A 21,338-nucleotide genomic window follows, 5' to 3' on the forward strand; every position below is an offset into this window, starting at 1 on the left:
TAAAGTAGAGATAATAACGCTGCCTGCCTCTGTGAAGATTGAAGGAGTTAATTCATTAAAAAAAAAAAAAAAGCTACTAGCAGAGTGCCAGGCAAATCACAAGAGGGCATCAGTTTTAACAAAGGTTATATATATTGCTGCACAATATATGCAAATTTCAATGAACCAAACTGTATTTTCCATCCAGATTCCCTTAACAAATCAGAATGGCATCATGAGCCAAAAAACACGGCGCTGTGATATTTTTAAATCATATGAAAGATGCGGAAAGCTTTCTTCTTTAACCATTCTGCTTAAAGGAATGTGGCGATTTCTTGTACATATGAAATGAGTCATGAGGCTAAAGGTACCTCTCTCCGAGCTACATTTACCGGCCAGGGTGGGGGTATGGCCAACAGTGGGTTTGCTTTTGAGAGGTGAGGCTACAATCCTGGTGAGGACCGGCTGCAGTGGGACAGTCCCCACCCTTCTCTCTCTCCGACTGCTCTGGCTGTTCCAGGTAAACTTTGCACTCTAGAGTCAGAATGTTCTTTTTTTTTTTTTTTTTTTAATTATTTATTTATTTATTTATTTATTTATTTATTTATTTTTTATTTCCAGCATAACAGTATTCATTATTTTTGCACCACACCCCGTGCTCCATGCAATCCGTGCCCTCTATAATACCCACCACCTGGTACCCCAACCTCCCACCCCCCGTCCCTTCAAAACCCTCAGATTGTTTTTCAGAGTGTTCTCAGTCAAAGCTGCACTTGTGTGCTGTGTTTCTCTAGCCTGGTGAGCACCTGGCCCTCCTGCAAGTGTGTGTTTACTTAGATAAGAGTGTCTGTGATCACTATAAGGTGTGTCTCCTCTTTCTGCTTATCTGACATCCTTTGTCAGTCCTTTATGCTAATGAGGACCATGATTTATAAGGAAGGTACTCCTGCATGTACTCATATGTTTGTTCACCTTTTATTTTGCATCTCCCACCTACGCATCCCTGATTTGAGAGGGGCTCCCTGGCCCTGCACTGAGCTTCTGTTCTGTCCAAGTGCCTCCAGATCCACCTTGATGGTGTGCTGTGTCTGGTGTAGGAGTAGGGGGAGACCGGCCATGAGGCTATTCTCCGTTCTTTGTCAGCTCTCATAACTCTTCATATTGGAAGGCTTCACCCCAAAACAAATCAAACATGATAAAATATACCTTTGGCATATGTAATTTTTTGATATAAAACATTTGAATATTTATCACTGCTTTTTGAAAATATTTGTCTACCAGCAACTCATTCGATTACAATGAGTTACAATTAACGGACAATTTCAGACCTACCTGGAATTACTGAAAAGCAAGGAAATCTAACCTACAACTTTTTTCAAATGTAATGAAATTTTTAAGAATTCAAAATCTTATTAATTAAAGAAGTTGATCTGGGGACGCCTGGCTGGCTCAGTGGGTTAAAGCCTCTGCCTTCAGCTCAGGTCATGATCTCAGGGTCCTGGGATCAAGCCCCACATCAGGCTCTCTGCTCAGCAGGGAGCCTGCTTCCCCTCCTTCTCTCTCTGCCTGCCTCTCTGCCTACTTGCCATCTCTGTCTGACAAATAAATAAATAAAATCTTTTTAAAAAGGAAAAAAAAAAAAGGAGAAGAAGAAGTAGATCTGTAACCTGGCTAGTATCTGATATCTGAAAAGCATGCCTCTCCTGCCTGAGAACTCTAGAACTTCCTCCCTAGAGTCTTCCTCCAGGCTCAGGCCAGAACTCCCTGTGTGAATGGTACTGCTCCATTAAAGCCAGTGACCCCCTAATCCAAAATGAAAATTCTACCACCGTGTCTGAAACACAATGCAGTTTATTGAAGATACAGAATAGAGAGTTCTTTTCTGGGAGTCAAAAAGGGACAAGTATCACTCATGGGAAATCAAAGCACCAGCAGGAGGGGGGGCGGGGGGGGGCGGGGGGGGGGACAGCTGGCTGCAAGATGGGGAAAGAGGTGCATGCAGGGGTTGGCTGAGGCTTTCCCATAAGGCAATGGGATGTGGGGCTGGAGTGGGGGCACCTGTGAGGCATAGGAGATGTATCCATCCACCTCCCGGGCCCTGCCCCTCAGCCTGGCTTTGTGCGGATAGATGGTTTTTCAAGCCAATCAACCTTCCCAGCAAATTCTGGACTACAATGCCAGTCGTCTGGAAAGGTGAGGCTCCAGGGCACAGGTCAGAAGATGCAGATGTTTGGGCAGGTGAAGGGGTCCGGGGACATCTTGGACCCCCATTCAGAATTTGTGGTGGGACCGCTGGCTCTGGGAGGAGCTTTGCGAGTTGCGGCTTGAGCTGTGGCTGCCGCCCCCGCTGACAGCACAAGAGCCGCCAGAACCGCCAGAACCGGAGAAGCCGCCGCCTCGCACCACCGAGCTCCCCACTGAGCCCAGGCCCCCACGGCCCCGGCCCCCACGGGTCGAAGCTCCGCCTCCCAGAGCGCCGCCTTCCAGGGCACCGGCTCCCAGGGCTCCCCCGCTGCCATTGCCACCGCTGCTGCTGCTGTTGTGCACCATCTCTGCAAAGAGCATCTGGGATCAGGGAGTCTGTGGAGCGTGCTTTAGTCCCGGAGGCACCCCCTCTGCCCTCTGGGTTCCCCGAGGTCCGACCGACTGAAACTCTGCACAGGGTGGCGATGGCCAGCCGCCGGCAGAGGTAGGAGGTTGGCCCCAGAGACTGAGACTCAGAGCCCCGGGGTTACTCAGGCCACCACCAGAAATCTCTTCCAGCCTGCAGCTAGGATGCTCTCTCACGGGCTCTGGCCCCGGATTGGAGAAGCATTATTCCCAGCCATCCAACCCCTTCCCAGAGAAAACCCTGAGTCCTCACCGATGGACACGGAACTCTGGCACTCTCCAGACATCCTGTAGGAAGACCAAACCCCAGTGTCAGTGACCTGTGCAGCTCCTCCCTTCCCCAGATGCACCTTACCTAGGTCAACAATTGATGCTAACAGTAAGAAATAGGATGGTAGTTACTTGAAAAATCATGGCATGCGTTCCTTTTTTCTATGGGGTCAAGTTGAACTTCAGTTCTTGCCCTTTCCACTAACATTCCACAGAATCACAGCTGAGGAGCACTCCCTGGCCCAGGCCTCCTCTTCCCACTCCTCAGGATCCTCTTTATTCAGTGAATATTATTTGAATCCACATAGGCCAGGGTCCTTACCTAAGGGCTAGGCTACAGGAACCTACTCTACAGAAACCTACAATTAAGGCAATAATAAAGAAATTGCCTAGAAATAATCTTTCTGCCTATGACTGTTGTTTGCAGACATGTATTCTACAACCAAAACATAAGACGAGAAGGAGGGGAAAGCCCATGCAACATAAGACTCTGGGGTGTCACTATTGCGTGGGGACATAGCTCTCCTGGAGGTCTGGTAGCATCTTGCAGCCCTGAAGAGGAGGAGGCTGGGCCTGCCAAGGGCTTGGCGCCACCTCTAGCGATGAGCACACGCACCCACAGGGTACCTGACAGCAGGCTCAGGCAGCAAAGCCACCAGGTCCCTCGGCCTCTTGGGAACCAGAGGGACTCCCACTAACCTGCACTCCTCGCCCTCCAGGAGGGTCCGGTAGGTAGCGATCTCCACGTCCAGGGCCAGCTTGACATTCATCAGCTCCTGGTACTCACGCAGCAGTCGGGCCAGGTCTTCCTTGGCCTGCTGCAGGGCGGCCTGGAGGTCCTGAAGCTTGGCATTGGCATCCTTGAGGGCCAGCTCCCCACGCTGCTCTGCATCAGCGATGGCCGTTTGCAGGTTGGCATTCTGGGTACAGGGTGCCAGGAGTCCAATTTAGATTCATATACTGAGAGCCTGCACTGTGTGCTTGGTGCCTGCATATGGGTCCCCTCACGTAGGGCAGATGAGGAAGCCACAGCCCATAGAGGTAAAGCCTGGGCCTCCATCTAGGCCCTAGCCCATCAAGGAGTGGGATTAGCGACACCTGGACTCAAGAACCTAGCCCAGCTCAGAAGGAGTCAGACTCTTCCTTTACCGTCTCCCCTTTCATGGTAAGAAACAGAATCTTCTGAGGACCTCCCTCCTCCAAGTCTTCCCGAATCATCAAAGAAACTTTCTCTCAGCCCTAGCACAAGTAGCCTTCCCAGGCTACTTTCCCATTTCAGTGTTCACACAATCAGCGTCTTTTCCCAACCTCCCTAGTCCTGCCGGTGTTCAGTATTTCTGACCCCCATCAGCCACCAGACTCCAGAGGGACGACGGGACCTTTGTTCAGGACCCAGCCCAGAACTGCACCTGGTCCACCTTAGCACGTGCGAGTCTAGGACAAGATTTCACTGGAGTAAGTGCTGAGCCCTGAGTGTTACGGTGCAAGCATGAGCCCGCAATCTCAGACATACACTCTTCCTCCTCTTCTCACCTGCTTCTTGACACTCTCAATCTCCACCCGCAGCTTCTGGATCATCCTGTTGAGCTCCATGATCTCACTCTTGGTGCTCTTCAGATCATCTCCGTGTCTGCCAGCTGTGGTCTGCAGCTCCCCTAGCTGTGGCCAGGAAAGAGTCCCCCTTTCAGAAAGCCAGTAGAGTCCTTACGGATCCCCTAACCCAACCAGGAAAACCAAAACACAGACACGTGACTGTGCAAGGTCAGTCAGCTGGAGGAACCAGGTACTCTCTCCTCTGCACCCAGGGACCTGGCTTTTAACACCATGGCTGTGTTCGTGGAACAGACACTTTGCACCCAGCCCTGTGCTTTATCTCTTTATACTTCACAACTACTTGATGAGAAAGGTATGATTATCTCCATTTTATGCATGGGAAAACTGAGACACAGATTGCTTAAGTTCCATGACTGAACTCATCTAGCTATCAAGTGAAAGTGCTGGAACTTGAATGCAAACATTTCAGATGCTAGAACCATTTTCTCCACCAGCAGTCTGTCCCTCCTTGGGCAGAAAAGCCAGAAGAGGGGGCGCCTGGGTGGCTCAGTGGGTTAAAGCCTCTGCCTTTGGCTCAGGTCATGATCCCAGGGTCCTGGGATCAAGCCCCACATAGGGCTCTCTGCTCAGCAGGGGGCCTGCTTCCTCCTCTCTCTCTGCCTGTCTCTCTGCCTACTTGTGATCTCTGTCTGTCAAATAAATAAATAAATAAACCTTTAAAAAAAGAAGAAGAAGAAGAAGAAGAAAGAAAAGCCAGAAGAGTCAACAATATATGGACCTACATATGCCCCATTCAGATTTGGGATGGAAGGAGGGGGACAGACACAAGTTCTGGGGTCCCTTTGCTCAGTCTCCTTCTCCTTCCCCCGTCTTCTTTCCAGACACTAGCTTCAACCCCTCAGTGTGATCAAATCAGAGCACACAATGACAAGGTCCAGGAGGAGTAATGGAAGTGTCCCCAGCAATAAAGGGAATGCAGCCAGAGGAACTAATGATTTCTCCACCTTGGCACTACTGACATTTTAGGTAGGATAATTTTTTTTGTTGGAAGGTGGGGTCATGCATTGTAGGATGTTTAACAGCATCCCTGGCCTCTAGGCTATCCACTAGACTCCTCTGGCAACCCCTGATCCCCACCCACAACCAAAACTGTCTGCAGACTTTTCCATATGGCTCCTGGGAGAAAAATCTTGCCTTCCCTTCCTGTTGAGAAGCACCAAGTTACAGCAAAGTCAGAGCTCTCTGATTAGGAAGGGAGATGCAGGGACACCTAGGTGACTCAGTCAGTTAAGCATATGCCTTCAGCTCAAGTCATGATCCCAGGGGCCTGGGACCAGATCCCGCATGGGGCTCCCTGCTCAGTGGGGAGCCTGCTTCTCCCTCTGCCTGTCACTCCTCTGCTTGTGTCCTCTGTCTCTTTCTCTTTATCAAATAAATAAATAAAATCTTTAAAAGGTGGGAGATGGATGTGGGGGACACCAGACCAGTGGGGAAGCACCCACTGGAGATATAGAAGAGAATGACTCAGAGGCAAGGGCTGCCCAGGTAGCTTGATGGGGAAGTGAGAGTCCCCAGAGTTACAGGATGGTGTCGCCCACCTTGCTCTGGTACAGCGCCTCGGCCTCGGCCTTGCTTCTTTGGGCGATCGCCTCGTACTGGGCACGGACCTCAGAGATGATGCTGTCCAGGTCCAGGCAGCGGTTGTTGTCCATGGACAGCACCACGGACGTGTCACTGGTGTCTGACTGCATCTGGGACAGCTCCTGCAGAGACAGACATGCTTATTCCTGAGCAGACCCACACCAGGGATCCCCAAAAGACAGGGATCCATCAGCTCAGGAGGAGTTGAGTCTGAGGACCAGGTGGGAAGGTATCACTTTTGTCAGAAGCACAGATGTGACTCAAGGGCCTCCTGCTAAAGCTCTGGTGAGAGCATTCTTCTCCAGGAGGTGGAAAGCAGGTGGGTCAGAGACTTGCAGGTGAGGAGCAGACTTACGGCATCATAGAGAGCTTTCAGGAAGTTGATCTCATCTGTCACAGTCTCCACCTTGGCCTCCAGTTCCACTTTGGTCATGTAGGCAGCATCAACATCCTGAGGGACAGCTCAGTCACTGTCCCCGCCAACCTGTGGGCTGGCTCAGTCCTGAGCCCTGACGAAGGGGCCACAAGAGCCTGCCCCCTGGGAGCTCCCACTCAAGGGAAATGAGGCCCAAGCAGACGTATCATAACAGGACTAGACCGCTGTCTGTCAGACTGGCCTGGCAAATAGCCAACAGAGAGGAGCAGAAGAGGCAAAAGGCTGAGAGGGGCAAGTTGAGCGGGGCCGAGGCCACCATACTGGGCCTAGGTGTGGAGGGTTTGTGAGGAAGGCCTGAGGGAGAATCTAAATTTGCAATACTCAAAACTTCTGTTTAAATAGCTCCTGAGAATGTGTTCTTGAAAAAAACAAAACCCTATTTCTAATCAAAACTCAAGGCCTAACCAAATTCATAAACCCCATGGGCCCATGAGGAGAAGGAGCATGGCCAAAGTCTGGTAGGCCTTTTATAGCCTGCTGCATAGAATCTTCAGGCCCTGCCCCTGCCTGCCCTGCTCTACAGGCTCCCTCCCTAGCCCAAGCCCTCACCTACATGGCCTAAAGAAGACCCTTCGCTTAGCAGGACTAAACTCTGCTTCCCCTCAACCTTCAAACCACTCTGCTTTTGGAGCTTTGGGCTGGGAGGGAAGGGGAGAGATCCTTCACCTTCTTCAAGAGTACGAAGTCATTCTCTACAGCTGTACGTTTGTTGATCTCCTCTTCATACCTGTGAGATAAGAGTCCCCTTTGGATCTGCCTTCTCTGGCATGCCCCCATGGTCCCCAAGCAATTCTCAGAAGTAACATGGACTCAGGACCTCTGCCAGTTTAGCTCAAGACATGCGTCGGTGCAATGCAAAGCCTTCTGGATTCAGATGAGAGTTCATTCAACAGACTTTACTGAGCATCAACTATGTGCCAGGTACCATGTAGTAATGATGATGGTAATTACTGGACACTACAGTAGGAGCCTCATCCTACTGGGGTCCTATTTTGATTAATCCCAGAAGGCTTCCTGGAGAACTTGGGATTTTTTTTTTTAAACCATTTATATAAGCAAAGGGAGATGACTGAGCTGCTAGGAGCTTTCAGGGGGAGATGTGTGGTGAAAACTGTGTATAGCAAGTATAGTAGCCCCATGGTCTCCCAGTAGATATTTTCTGAATTAATGAAAACCAAGAATGGGTCGCTAAGAATGTGCCAGGTCCTGCTTCATGAATTATGCTTGTATTAACTCATCCCATCTTCATTACAACAAATAGGGTCAATACTTATACTATTTCCATTTTACAGTGAGGAAACTGCAACACAGAGAAGCTGAGGTACTTGCCCAAGCTCACAGAGTTCATTAGTGGCAGAATGGAGCTTGACCAAGGCACAGCAAGTTGCTACTCACTGAGAGGTTTATTGACAGGGGAAATAAAATTCCTATTTGAAGGGGAACTTGAAGAGAATCTAGCCCAGGGAGGACAGACAATGCTTTCTGAGTCTGTTAGGTTCATAAATGAGTTTCAGGGTGTGTTGGAACTCCCCAAATTATATGTCTGTGCCCTTTCATTAAAGTCTCCAAAGGACTTCGGCCTCAAGCAAGCCATGAGCCTCTCTTTTACAGACTGGGCTATCGAGAGTCAAAGAGGATGGGGTAATTCTTCCAAGCTTGCAGCCAACTGGAACACAGCTAAACTGGAGACTAGGCCTCCTGCCATCTGCCCCTCCCACCCTCCAGCTCCATCCCCCACCCCCCGCCACCATACCCTGGGACTGAGCAGCACACACCTCTTCTTGAAGTCTTCCACCGTCTCCTCCATGCCCCTCAGCTCACCCTGCAGCTTGTCCTTCTCCAAGTGCAGCCCATCCAGGAAGGCCTTGAGGCTGCTGATGTAGTTCTCAAAAAAAGGCTCTAGGTTGTTGTTGTTGGTATTAGAACCAGAGCCCTGCTCCTGTAGGAGGCTCCACTTGGTCTCCAGGACCTTGTTCTGCTGCTCCAGGAAGCGCACCTGCAGCCCAATGAGAAGAGCATTGAGGAGCTGTCTGGAGCCAGCTCCAGTCATGCAGGGCTTCCCCAAACCAAGTCCCGGGGGTCTCCTTGTCTCTCCAGCAGGGCTGCGCTTTGAATGCTGCCATAGCTTAGTGCTAAACCCATGTGGAGAGCCCTTTGGTGTGATGTGGAGAGCCCGACTGAGCAGATACAAGGAAACTGAAGCCCAGAGATGACAATGGTCACACAGGTCAGTGACAAAACAGAACTGAGGTTTCATGATACATATACTTGATGATCTTCCTGCTATATCATTCATTCATTCATTCATTCATTCCTCCCTCCATCATTCATTCCTCAACCATTAAGTATTCAACAAAGAGCAGGAGATTCCAAAATCCTAGAGCGGCCATAGTCCTCATGAGGAGGTTTGCAGTACAGGTGGGTACACTGCACAAAGGTGGGAAAGAACAAAAGCCATAGGGAAGTGGATTTCAGGCAGCCCTTGCCCCAGGAACAGGATCCAAATGCACCTAGATTCAGCCCCCTCTGCCAAGCCTGGTTAAATACAAGGCTCAGCTGCATTTAAACTGCACCATTAGCTAAAGGTGTCTCAAACTTTCATTTGCTGCAAAACATTTCTGCACACAAGTTCAAGGCCAACTGCATAAACATGTGGAATAAATGCCAGTCAATTGGCCATTCAACAAACATTTGCAGAGCTCTTGCCAGGTCTCACGCTGGACACTCAGGACCCCAAGACACAGGAATCCCCCCTGAAGGGTGATGAGAGCTGCTGCTGAGAGCTGCTCTTGGGCCCAGCATTGAAGGAGCAGCATTGTCACATTGCCTTCCACATTTCTGTGAGTTCTTTATCAGGACACCCATGTATCTGCTGGCAATTAGCAGGCCACTTGACTTTGAAGAGTTTCACCTCTGCAAAGGTCTGGTATTCCAATGTTAAGATGCTTTTCCTCTTTTGGTTTTGCCCAGGACAGGTTTAGGGTGAGGGGACCCCAAAGGGTCCCTATGAATCCTCTCTCTTTAAGGCCTAATATTGTCCCAGGATCACAAAGAGATTTCCCCACATCATACTCAACAGTATGGATGAAATCCTCAGTTAGCAGCCACCCAATGCCCTCTGGTGACCATAACAATTAGCATTGTGGCCCTTGCATGGACTATCCAAAACACAGAAATCCCTAGAAAACATCTCCCCAGCCTTGCTTGCACATGTACACAAGTACACAAATGCCAAATGACCTCAATATCCACAGCTCCCCACACCAAAGTCTTCCCATGAGAACCACCAAGGAGGAGGTACCTGTTACCCCTACCCATCCCACCTCCCAAAACCTCTCTGCATCCCTCTTCTTAGGCTGATGGCAGATGAACTCCTCTTTCAGACAAATCCAGCTTGGGCAGAGTCGGCCTCTCTTTCAAAGGGAAATAGCTCATAACTCCCCTGGCATAGAGAGGAAATTCTGAGCTTGGGTTTCAGAGGGCAATAGTGAGGAGATATCCGTGATGGCAATGAACAATCCCAGAAGTGCCTCTGACAAACCACAGTGATGGGCCACGTGGAGGGGGTGGTAACTCCAGCCAATATTTCCATCATCTGCAGTAACATCACTTGCTGAAATGCCACAGAGGACGCGAGGTGTAGGATGAACCCACAAGTTCTTCCTCAGATTCACAATGAGAAGAAGAAAAAGAGACCATCCCAGTTAAGCCAGGCTTCCTCACTGTCCAGCTGTCCCAAGATGGGCTCACCTTGTCAATGAAGGAGGCAAACTTGTTGTTGAGGGTCTTAATCTGCTCTCGCTCCTGGGTCTTTACTTGTCCAATCTGGGGGTCGATCTCCACATTGAGGGGCTGCAGGAGGCTCTGGTTGACAGTCACTTCCTGGATTCCTCCGGGGAAGCCACCAGGACCAAAGCCACCAGGCCCACCAAAGCCACCAGGCCCACCAAAACCACCTGCTCCACCAAAGCCACCAGCTCCACCAAAGCCACCAGCTCCTCCACCAAAGCCACCAGCTCCACCAAAGCCCCCAGCCCTTCCACCAAAACCCCCACCCATCCCTCTTCCACCACCTCCAAAACCACTGCCTCTATGGGTCCCCCCAAACTCTCCAGCCCGGGAGCTGCCTCCAGCCACGCTGATGGAAATCTTCTTGTTGCCCCCAAGGTTGTAGAGACTCCTGCTGCCAAAACCTCCTCCCATCATAGCACAGGCAGCAGACCCACCACCGCCCCTGCCTGAACGGGATGTTGAGGAGGACCTGGTGGAGTTAACCCGGCTCTGGCCCGACACTACAGCTGACTGGCCACTGAAGCCCTGGCGGTGGCCCCCGCTGGAAGATCTGCAAGATTGTTGGCTGTGGCTGGCCTGGCGATTCATGGTGGACAGCAAGGTATTCCAAAGGAAGGACAGATGGAAAGGCTAGAGGAAACTCAGACACCTTCTGAAGTTCTGGGCTGGGGATGGCCCTTATATAGGGCCAGGGAGCTTGGTTGGCTTTGGGTGCCAGCCAACTAATTGAGGTATTATCAGCTTTGGTTTGCCTGGCAGCAAGAAGTTGAGTCCAAAATTCGTAACACGCCTTGGTAATCACCCCAAATTTCCAGATTGCTTTATTTTCCCAGGGTTACTCACCTGAAATAAGCTCAAGTTGGGAGAGGGGCCATCCTGCAGGGCTGGACACAATCCCTAATCCCCAAGAGACTTAGAGTCTCCCCCCACCCTCACTCCCTGGGAGTGACAGGTCAGCATTTCTCCACCTGACCCATGTCCCCGAGGCCACTCTGCCAGCCCATCCAGCCTCAGAAGATTACAGGGATGGTGCAGAGTCCCAGCAAAGAAGTGGGTGAAGAGCAGGAAGAAGGGATGGGCTGGGAGGAGAAAGACCGAGGAGGTGGAAGGAGATGCAGAAGTCAGGTAAGGGGCAGCAGATGCCTCTTGGGTTCTTGCTGTCCAGGGAGGAGAAAGCCTGCATGTGAAACACACATGGAGTCAGTTCTTAGCCATGAGGGTTTTGGAGGGAGAGCTGGAGGGGGGTAGGAGAGAAGGGTCAGTCTGAGAAGGGTAGGCATGTGCAGTGGACCAGAAGGAAGTACTGACCATGGCCAAGACCCATGAGAGGGAGGGGGAAGGTGGGGAGAGGGGTCCGGGGAGAGGGTTCCAAGGAGAGGGGAAAGCTGGACGAAGGCCAGACCAGCCAGGAAGAGAGGTCTAGACCACTGGTCCAAGCCCAAGAAACCACCAGCCTTTCCTCTTCCAGGCTCACATTAAGAAAACAAATGCAGGATTCCCAAGGCCTTTCCTCTTTGGCTCACCTGAAAGACACCACCTTCCCAATCTAGAAAGGTTGGGGTACTCCCCAGGAAATTTTAAGAAGAATGGAAGCTAAAAATTCACCTCTTTTCTGCAGCTGGGCAGTGGCCTCTGAACTTGACTCATTGAAGCAAGTGAAGGCTCTTTTCCATCACAAGTTTTCTGAAGTATCTATTTATCATGGTGATGTACACTACAGGGCTGGTTACATTCAACACATCATGATCGAGGAGTAGATTTTTTGTCCTAAAATTCTCTACATTGCTCTTTCTTCCATACAAGAGATAAAAGTTTCAGATATCTTCGAAACACTACGTCAGTATCTCCCAGTGGACTGTAGCACACTTGTCCTCATCTCTAATTCTTTTCCTAGTACACACTGCCTAAAATCTAGAAATTTTACAGAAACCCCATTGAATCTGCCAATTTCCCTTTTATTATTACCATTAAAGTTATTTTTTAAAAAGGAGAAGACAAATACTTTCTATTCCTCAGGTTGTTGAGAGGATCATGTATGAGAAAAGCTCTCTGTAAATTGTGTGTGGTGTGAAGGTAGGTCCCTTTTATAACACTTGTCTCCTACTTCCTTTCAACAGCAAAGACCAGTCTTGATGACTCTGCTCCTGGCAGCAAAACCCAAGGCACTCTCTGGAAAATGAGTCTCCGCAGAGACCATCCACCTTTACAATGAGCCTCCCCTCTCCCATCACATCTGGCCTCCATGCTCAGACACACGTTCCTCCCAGAACCCTCTCTCATCTATCTCAGCCTTTCCCCCCATTCACCCACTCCACTTCTGGCCACTGGGCTCCTACACTTGGCACCAGGAGTGCAAGAAAACTGCTCCCTTACAAGCTCACTGGGGAGATGACCGTTTTAAACCAGTGACCCACCAAATCTTAGAGCAGCTCCAAAACCCTTCAAACACGAAAAGTCACAAAGACCCTCAAGGAAGAAGGGCTAAGAAAGTTTGGGCAAGTGGAGGTTTTGCCTGATCCAGCTCTCCCTTCCTCAGAATTCTGAGTCCTCAGACTGCCAGACTTTCTACCTACAGAGAGAGAAGCAGAACACAACATGAACAGTGTGCATTCCCACTAACGCACGCATACTGATATACATACTCCCAAAACCACACACGCTATCATCACAGTGCCCTGTCCTGTGCTCTCTTTCCCTTTATGTCACAGATGGGAAATACCCTCCTTGCCCCCTTCAAAACACAGGTGTTTGCCCCACCCCTCCAAGACCCTGATTCTTGCTCAAAGCATCTCGCTAATCTGAGAAACCAAGACATGGCAACCATGTCGCTCCTGAATAGGAGCACAGACTGAGAGTTCACAACACAGGTGTGAGTCAGCCACACCTGAGCCTTCTCCTTATACCCAGCTTCCTCCTCTTAACCCAGGCCTTCAGACTTGAGCAGAGGGCTCACTTTAGACCTCTCGAAGCCCAGGGTTCAAAGAAAGTATGGATGTGGGAGAAAGGGACCCCGTGTCCTAGCCTCATTGCCTCTACCACCTCAGCCTGCTGCCATCTGTGATGCTGACTGAGGACTGAGTCAGCCTGGGGAAAGTGGATGGAGGGTGGGTTGGTGGCCAGGGGTTGGGGGAAGGGGACTTTATTGCAATGCCTAAAGCCACTCTCTTCACAGGTATGCAAGTCTTGTCCTGACTCCAAAATCCAAAGGGTGCTTTTTCAATGTGGTCCATGGTCTTCCTCAAAAGAGACCTAGGGAGCAAAACGAGGAAATGTCGCACACTGTCTTCCTGCCCCGCTTACCTTTTTTTCCAATCCGTGCTATTCTGCAGGGAAACACTGCAGAACAATTCAGTGGTTTCCGCCCTTTGACCGTTGCCAATGAACTGACCCAGTTTGAATATGCTGAGAAGTCAGTTTGCATTTTAAACATCAAGAACAAATTCCAAAGAAATTGGAGTGGAAGTTTGAGGCTCTAATGAGGGCCCATCCCAAATCCTTCCTTCCTGGCAAAGCCCACTGCTAATCTCCTACACCTGCAGACTATAAAACCCCGTGTTCTTTTCAGCTGCCTCTTAAGAGAGGAACAGAGTATGCTGCTAACAGAATTAGTCCAGATGAGCCTTTCCAAAGGGGAGGGCACAGGGGCTTCCAGAGAGACATGGGGCCCTGCAGCCTCTCCTCTCCATGGTCATGGCTATGCCTCCTGGGCTGGTACCATGACGGAGGCCCCCTCTGCTCTGGGGAACCTGAGCCCTCACTGGGGGAATTAGGGAGATGGAGGAGAAACTGCTCCTGACTGCCAGGAGCCCAGCTTCTCTGGGGAAACAGGGCAGTGAGATGCAGGCACTCAGGGTTAAGGACCCGCTTAGCAACATATTGCACAGCAGATGGCAGGCAACATGGGCCAGGGACAGCATGGGATGGGTGGGGCTGAGAAGGAGTTGAGGAGGGAGAAGCATGCAGGGCTGTGTCAGGATGGGGGGCACTGGGTCAGGGGGTGAGGGCCTGAGCTCTGGTGTCCTATGGTCTTCGATCGGAGAGAACACGACTCCGTAAAGAACTCTTGTCCCATACCCAGGTGAGCTCTGAGCCAAGTCTCACTAAGGGGCCAGCCTCACTGCATCTAGCACTCGACAGCTGCAGCCCTGAGGGACAGGGCCCCTGATGGGTGGGTGGCCTCCTCAAAGTACCCAGACCCTGCCACCCCAGGAGGCCATCAGAGCCATGGAAAGCAGCCTGGGGGCACCTGAGTGGCCCAGTCAGTTAAGCGTTTGCCTTTGGCTCAGATCCTGATCTTAGGGTCCCGGGATGGAGCCCCCCGTCAGGCTCTCTGCTCAGCAGGGAGTCTACTTCTCCCTCTCCTCCCCACTCATGATACCTCTCACTATCTCTGTCTCTCTCAAGTAAATAAATAAAATCTTTTTTTAAAAAGCAGCCACTCTGGAAAACAGCGTGGAGATTCCTCAAAATGTTGAAAATAGAACTGCCCTATGACCTAGCAATTGCACTATTGGGTATTTACCCTAAAGATACAAACATAGTGATCCAAAGGGGCACGTGCACCCGAATGTTTATAGCAGCAATGTCCACAATAGCCAAACTATGGAAAGAACCTAGATGTCCATCAACAGATGAATGGATCAAGAAGATGTGGTATATATACACAATGGAATACTATGCAGCCATCAAAAGAAATGAAATCTTGCCATTTGCGACAACATGGATGGAACTAGAGCGTATCATGCTTAGCGAAATAAGTCAAGCAGAGAAAGACAACTATCATATGATCTCCCTGATATGAGGAAGTGGTGGTGCAACATGGGGGCTTAAGTGGGTAGGAGAAGAATAAATGAAACAAGATGGGATGGGAGGGAGACAAACCATAAGTGACTTTTAATCTCACAAAACAAACTGAGGGTTGCTGGGGGGAGGGGGTTTGGGAGAAGGGGGTGGGATTATGGACATTGGGGAGGGTATGTGCTTTGGTGAGTGCTGTGAAGTGTGTAAACCTGGTGATTCACAGACCTGTACCCCTGGGGATAGAGTATTATGCCTCCATCAGAAAAGATGAATACCCAACTTTTGTAGCAACATGGACGGGACTGGAAGAGATTATGCTGAGTGAAATAAGTCAAGCAGAGAGAGTCAATTATCATATGGTTTCACTTATTTGTGGAGCATAACAAATAGCATGGAGGACATGGGGACTTAGAGTGGAGAAGGGAGTTGGGGGAAATTGGAAGCGGAGGTGAACCATGAGAGACTATGGACTCTGAAAAACAATCTGAGGGTTTTGAAGGGACGGGGGGTGGGAGGTTGGGGTACCAGGTGGTGGGTATTATAGAGGGCACGGATTGCATGGAGCACGGGGTGTGGTGCAAAAATAATGAATACTGTTATGCTGGAAATAAAAAAAAAAACAAGTAAATAAAAAAAAAAAAAAGCAGCCTGGACAGAAACAGGAAGCCCTTCTCCTCTGCTCCGGATCCTTCCAGGCCTCCATTTAGCCAGTCAGAATGGAGGTGAAAATCCCCTCCTCTGTCTGTGGAGCAGAGCGGCTAGGAGTTGGGAACGAGGACCGTGCAATAAAGGGCTTTATAAATGGGAGGACAGATGTACTGTGTTAACTGAGGTTGGTAATATTGGCAAGAAGGCAAGCCATGGCGTGCTGGCCAAGTGGTGGACTCAGCAATTGACATTTACAGACCTCTTCCCTTCCACCCTCCCCACAACCCTGTAGGGAAGGGCACAAAGCTCCATTTCACAGAAGAGGAAAACTGGAACTCAGAAGTTAAATCACTTGTCCAAGGGCCCACAGACAGGATGTGGCCTCCAATCCAGTTCTGCCCCAGTCTGGAGCCTGTGTTTAGGGAATAGCCATGCAGCGCTCAGGCCTCCAGAAAAGGCTCTCTATGTGGGTGCCCCATGGGGAGCTCTGTGTCCCCACCCAAAGTTTAGCTCTGAATTTGAACAGTTGACTCGGATTGGATGAAGTTTGGGAAATGGCAGAAGAAAACAGAGTCCGGAACAGGGACAAAAGACACAAACAGGACCCTACTCTTGTCTAAACATGGTCCCTAGCAAGGCCAATTTGCAAGTTCCCCAGCAGAGGGGACAGTCTGTGCTGTTCCATCTCACTTTTTCCTAGTCAAGTTCACAGTCCCAATTTTGCAAGCCTGTGAGCCACAGGCCAGAGCCTGGGCTGTCCTGACACTGAGCAATTCACAACCAGTAGCCCAGCCTCTAAGTGAAGCTTTAGTGTGAGGCTCTTCTGCCTTCCCCCTTATCTGCTCCCCAGCCAACCCTTCCTGAGCGCCTTTCTGTGCTGGGCACTGTGTTGACCTCTTTTGACTGGTTCCTCATCTGTCCTAGGGACCATGAAGGGTCCTCTCTCTTAAAGCCCCCTTCCCCTTTTCTTTACACCCAAACTGACCCATAATTCAGGAAAGAGCAAGCCCAGCCCAGCCCCACAGCAATGTCTTGTATGATTAGCCTGGCCCCTTGAGCTCTCCTGTCTAACAGCTCCTGGTACACAGTCGTCCCTACCAGACCCAAAGTCAAATGAGAATGTCTTTCCTTCCCTCGTCCAGTGGGGAAGTCCTTGGAGGGCAGCCCCGTAGCTGGAACTGTCCGTATACCCTCAGTGGCCAGCCAGCCTTGTGCAACTTGAGAAGATCTTGTTTCCAAAAAATGCCAAGCCACAGCCTTATAAGCATCTGTGCATATAAGTGTATGTGCATATAAGTGCATCTGTGCATATAAGTACACAGTAAGCATATGTGCACTTAATAGTGTCTGACATTTATAGAATATCTTCAACTTTTTAAAATCCTCTCATTTATCTAAACTGACAGACATATGGGCAAACATGCCACACACAGACACACACCCTTTGTGACTCACACTCACAGACTCAAACAACCAGCAACCCCAAATGAAAACGACAAGAGCATTAAGCATGAACTAGGTTTGAAGACTGATGCAGTCAGAAGTCAAATGCCATCCCAACCTACCCTCTAACTCTGCTTTCTCCCAAGAGCCTTGGAAACCAAAGCTGAGAGTGAGAGTCAGGGACAATGCTCAGAGAACCCAGGCAGGAGTATCCAGCCCTTGTTTCCCCCAGGACTTAATGCCCTCCAAGGGATACATCAAGGACCACCATCCCTTCACTCTTCTCTCCAAATGTCCATTCATTCACTCAGCAATTGTTTGTTAAGCACCTACTTGTGTGAGGCACCAGGCTACCCAATGGGAACATCATGCTGCACAAGACAGGGCCCATGGTCTGGAGAAGTTCACAGTTGTATTGAAGGAGGGGTCAGTCATATAAACAACTCCTTATATCATAACAGGGTCAGTGTTTTTGACAGCTACTATGGGCATAGGGAGAAGAAAGACTATGGAAGCCCTTTCATACTTCATAGAAGAAGTAATTTTGAATGGGTTATTGAGGCATGAGTAGGAGTGGGCCAAGTGGATGGACAATAAGAGAAGACATCCCTACTAGAGAGGAAAACATTTCACATACAGGTGAGGGGGAGTATTGGTGAGAGATCACACATGCTTGCAGGGAGTAAGGAACATGGAAGAGGAAGACAGGTCATGCAGAAAGAGCAGAAGGTGTAGTTTGAAACTGATTATGATGGTCTCTCTGTGCCATGCTGCAGAATCGAGACTTCACTCTGTGGACAGTGGCCCTCAGTGCTGACTGCATATCAGGACTTCTGGGCAGCTTTTCAGAATCCAGGTCCTCAAGCCTTGTTCCTGACCTTCTGAATCAGAATCTTAGAGAATGCTGGCCCAAGTGCTGGTGTTCTTTTAGAGCTACAGTTTACTTTAATTCTAAAGTACTAATTCCTATAACATAAACCACTGTATTAAAGGAGGAAAAGTCCCACGTCTTTATGAAAGGCTGAGGAAGCAATAAGAGAGTCACCTGCGCTGTTTTCAGACTAGATAGAGATTGCTGATTAGTCTAAGAGGCTGGGTAGAGCAGCCAGCCTTTATATGCAGGTGAATATGCTGAAGAGTGAGAGATACCACCAGAGTGCTGGAAAGGAGGCAGGGAGCTTTGAAACCCATCTCTGAGAAAAGGCAAGTAAAGGCACACCAAGACCTGGAGCACACATGTATCTGATGGACCTCAAAAACATCACAATGATGGAAAGAAGCCAGACACAGAAAGAATGCATTCTGTATGATTTCATTTACATGAAATTCTAGAAGAGGCCAACTAACCCGTAGTGACAGGAAGTAAGCCTCAGCCTGCACCTGAGGATTGGCAGGTGATTGACAGCAAAGGAGCATGGGAGAAAATTTTGGAAGATGTCCTGTATTTTAATTGTGGTTGTACTTACATGGGGATATACTTTTGTCAAAACTCATTGAAATGTATTCTGAAAATGGCTGCATTGTTATCATATGCAAATCATCCCTCAATGAAGTTGATTTTAATTTTTTTTTAGGGCGCCTGGGTGGCTCAGTGGGTTAAGCCACTGCCTTCAGCTCAGGTCATGATCTCAGGGTCCTGGGATCAAGTCCTGCATTGGGCTCTCTGCTCAGCAGGGAGCCTGCTTCCCTCTCTCTCTCTCTCTCTGCCTGCCTCTCTGCCTACTTGTGATCTCTGTCTGTCAAATAAATAAATAAAATCTTTAAAAATGTAATAAAATAATGTATTAAATATAATTTTAATTTTATATATAATTATAATAAAATAATTCATTAAAATAATTTTTTAAGGATTTTATTTATTTATTTGACAGACAGAGATCACAGGTAGGTGGAGAGGCAGAGAGAGAGAGGGAGAGAGGTGGGGAAGCGGCTCCCTGCTGAGCAGAGAGCCCAATGGGGGGCTCCATCCTTGAACCCCAGGATCATGACCTGAGCCAAAGGCATAGGCTTTAACCCACTGAACCACCCAGGTGCCCCAATGAAGTTGATTTTAAAAAGGGAACAAGAAGAGGAGGAAGGAAAATTGAACACTCATGTTGAAGAGAACATGAGCTCTGAGGTGTCCTTTGCAATAGCTATTCCAAGGAACTTTACTGCAATTCTCTGTCACCATATATACCAAACTGTAAGTCCCTTAAAAGGATAGCCATGTTATATTCCTCTCTGTGGCCAGCAACTGCATGGTACATGGACAGAATTGGTGCTTGATGAAATTAAAATAAATAGATGACTAGAAGGGAAGTAGGCAAACTCACCCAGGAAGATCATGTAACATGAAAAGAACTGTAGATCAAAGAGGGAACCCAGGGAAATATCAATGCTTAAATATTTTTTCATTTTATTTTTAATTGTAAAATGTTTCAATCATACAGAAAACAATATAGCAAACACCTGTGTACTTACCACCAAGATGGTAAGTACATCTTAAGAGAGATGGACATCTCTCTTTTAATAATTAAGTGTTATAGAATCTCCAATTTGATGTATGTGTGGGGGAAAAAATACATAAGAATCAACAGCAGATCTGAACATGAAAAGTGAAACAGTAAGCCTTTGGAAGACCCAAGAGAGTGTCTTCATGACCTTAAAGTATAGAGCAGAGTATGGGACACAAAAAGCACCACACTAAAGAAAAATATGATGAATTTATAAAACTAAGTAATTCTGTTGATCAAAAAAGCTCCATTAAAGAGTGAAAAGGCAACCCACAGAGTGGGTGAAAATATTCATATATCTAACAAAAGACTCATCCAGAACATATTAAGAACACTTGTAAATTCACAAGAAAAATAGAAAAATAGGTTGAAGATGTGCGTGAAAGAGGATACCCAAAATAGTCAGTGTATGTACAAAAGGAGCTCAACATCCTTAACTACTAGGGGACATGCAAATTTTTAAAAATCACAAAGATATATATAGTATCCCCTCCAAAAAGGCTAAACTACCAAAGAAAGGAAATATTAAGTGTTAAGAGTATCTGCTGTAGCTGAACATACCATACACTATGGACACAACAATTCTACTGTTAGATGTACACAAACCATTGAGTGCATTCATGTATTAACCACAAGACGTGTACTAGAATACTCATTGCAGGTTTGTCCATAATAGCTGAAAATTGAACTCAGACACCATGTCCAACAGTAGTAGAGTATATAAATAACTGGGTTTAGCCACACAGCAGCATACTTTTTTTTAAGATTTTATTTATTTATTTGACAGAGAGAGAGACAACGAGAGAGGGAAGACAAGCAGAGGGAAGTGGGAGAGGGAGAAGCAGGCTTCCCACCGAGCAGGGAGCCCGATTTGGGGCTCCATCCCAGGACTCTGGGCAGCCACTTAACAACTGAGCCTCCCACGCACCCCGAACATAGCAGCATACTAATGAGAACAAATGATCTGCAACCACAGAGTTGGTTTTGGAAGAATTTTGCTATATTGTGTTAAACAAAAGAGCCCAGACACAAACTGTATGATGCTACTGAAAAATGTTCATGAAATATAAAAACATTTAACCCTAACCTATGCTGTTAGAAATCAGATTAGCCCTTTGGGGGGGGGGGGATGGATGGGAGACATAGCTGGAAGAGAGACCAGAGTGGGGACATCTGGGGCAATGGGAATGTTTGTTTCCTGCTCTAGGTGCTGGTTACATGGATGCATGGAGAAGGCAGAGGTGCTCGGGACTGAGGGGTGGGGAGTGAGGGGGCACACAGGAGTATTAGAGGGTAGGTGGCCACAGCAGGTGGTGAGCTCAGCTGTGGCAGAGCCAGACATAAGGAGTAACAGCAGATGCCTTCTTCTTTTCCTCCAGCTCCAAGAGGTCGGAATGTGGAAAACTCAGTAATGCCTTTGTTATATAGAGACCTTCCCTTTGTGAAAGGTTGAATCATTCTGCTTTATCCTAAGGGAAGTAGTTATGCAATCTCAGTAGCAATATTTAACCCAACCTCCAGGGAAAAAAATATGTAAGATACTTACAGATGCACGGAGTGATGACACACCCCAGACATCCTGCTGCTTAAAGGAAAAGAAAAAAAAAATACGAGAACATAGAGCCCCCTCCCACTTGAGATGTTACTTAAGAAACCTCAAAGATTAGAGA

At 48.5% G+C, this 21,338-nt stretch overlaps 1 protein-coding gene across 1 annotated transcript; it reads right to left on the reverse strand.

Annotated features, from left to right (window-relative positions):
* Positions 1 to 2,250: 2,250 nt before the first annotated feature.
* LOC116593559 (keratin, type II cytoskeletal 3-like) lies at positions 2,251 to 10,693 on the reverse strand. Its single transcript, XM_032347854.1, has 10 exons — positions 10,561 to 10,693; positions 10,241 to 10,446; positions 8,266 to 8,486; positions 7,157 to 7,217; positions 6,410 to 6,505; positions 6,012 to 6,176; positions 4,393 to 4,518; positions 3,559 to 3,779; positions 2,843 to 2,877; positions 2,251 to 2,531 (listed from the first exon to the last, which is right to left on the reverse strand). The coding sequence occupies exons 1-10, from the start codon at positions 10,691 to 10,693 to the stop codon at positions 2,251 to 2,253; spliced, it is 1,545 nt and encodes a 514-aa protein (XP_032203745.1).
* Between the last annotated feature and the right edge of the window lie 10,645 nt (positions 10,694 to 21,338).

This window comes from Mustela erminea, chromosome 6 (assembly GCF_009829155.1).
Source record: "Mustela erminea isolate mMusErm1 chromosome 6, mMusErm1.Pri, whole genome shotgun sequence".
Taxonomy (NCBI): Eukaryota; Metazoa; Chordata; class Mammalia; order Carnivora; family Mustelidae; genus Mustela; species Mustela erminea.

Bases quoted from the DNA above. Each gene is read 5' to 3' on its own strand.
- LOC116593559 (XM_032347854.1), bottom strand. From the start codon at position 10,693: ATGGGAGGAGGTTTTGGCAGCAGGAGTCTCTACAACCTTGGGGGCAAC. The intron at 10,447-10,560 runs GTGGAAGAGGGA...TTGGTGGAGCAG, and splicing joins AGGCAGTGGTTTTGGAGGTG to GTGGTTTTGGTGGGCCTGGT. The intron at 7,218-8,265 runs GTGTGTGCTGCT...CTTATCTCACAG, and splicing joins GTGGAAGACTTCAAGAAGAG to GTATGAAGAGGAGATCAACA.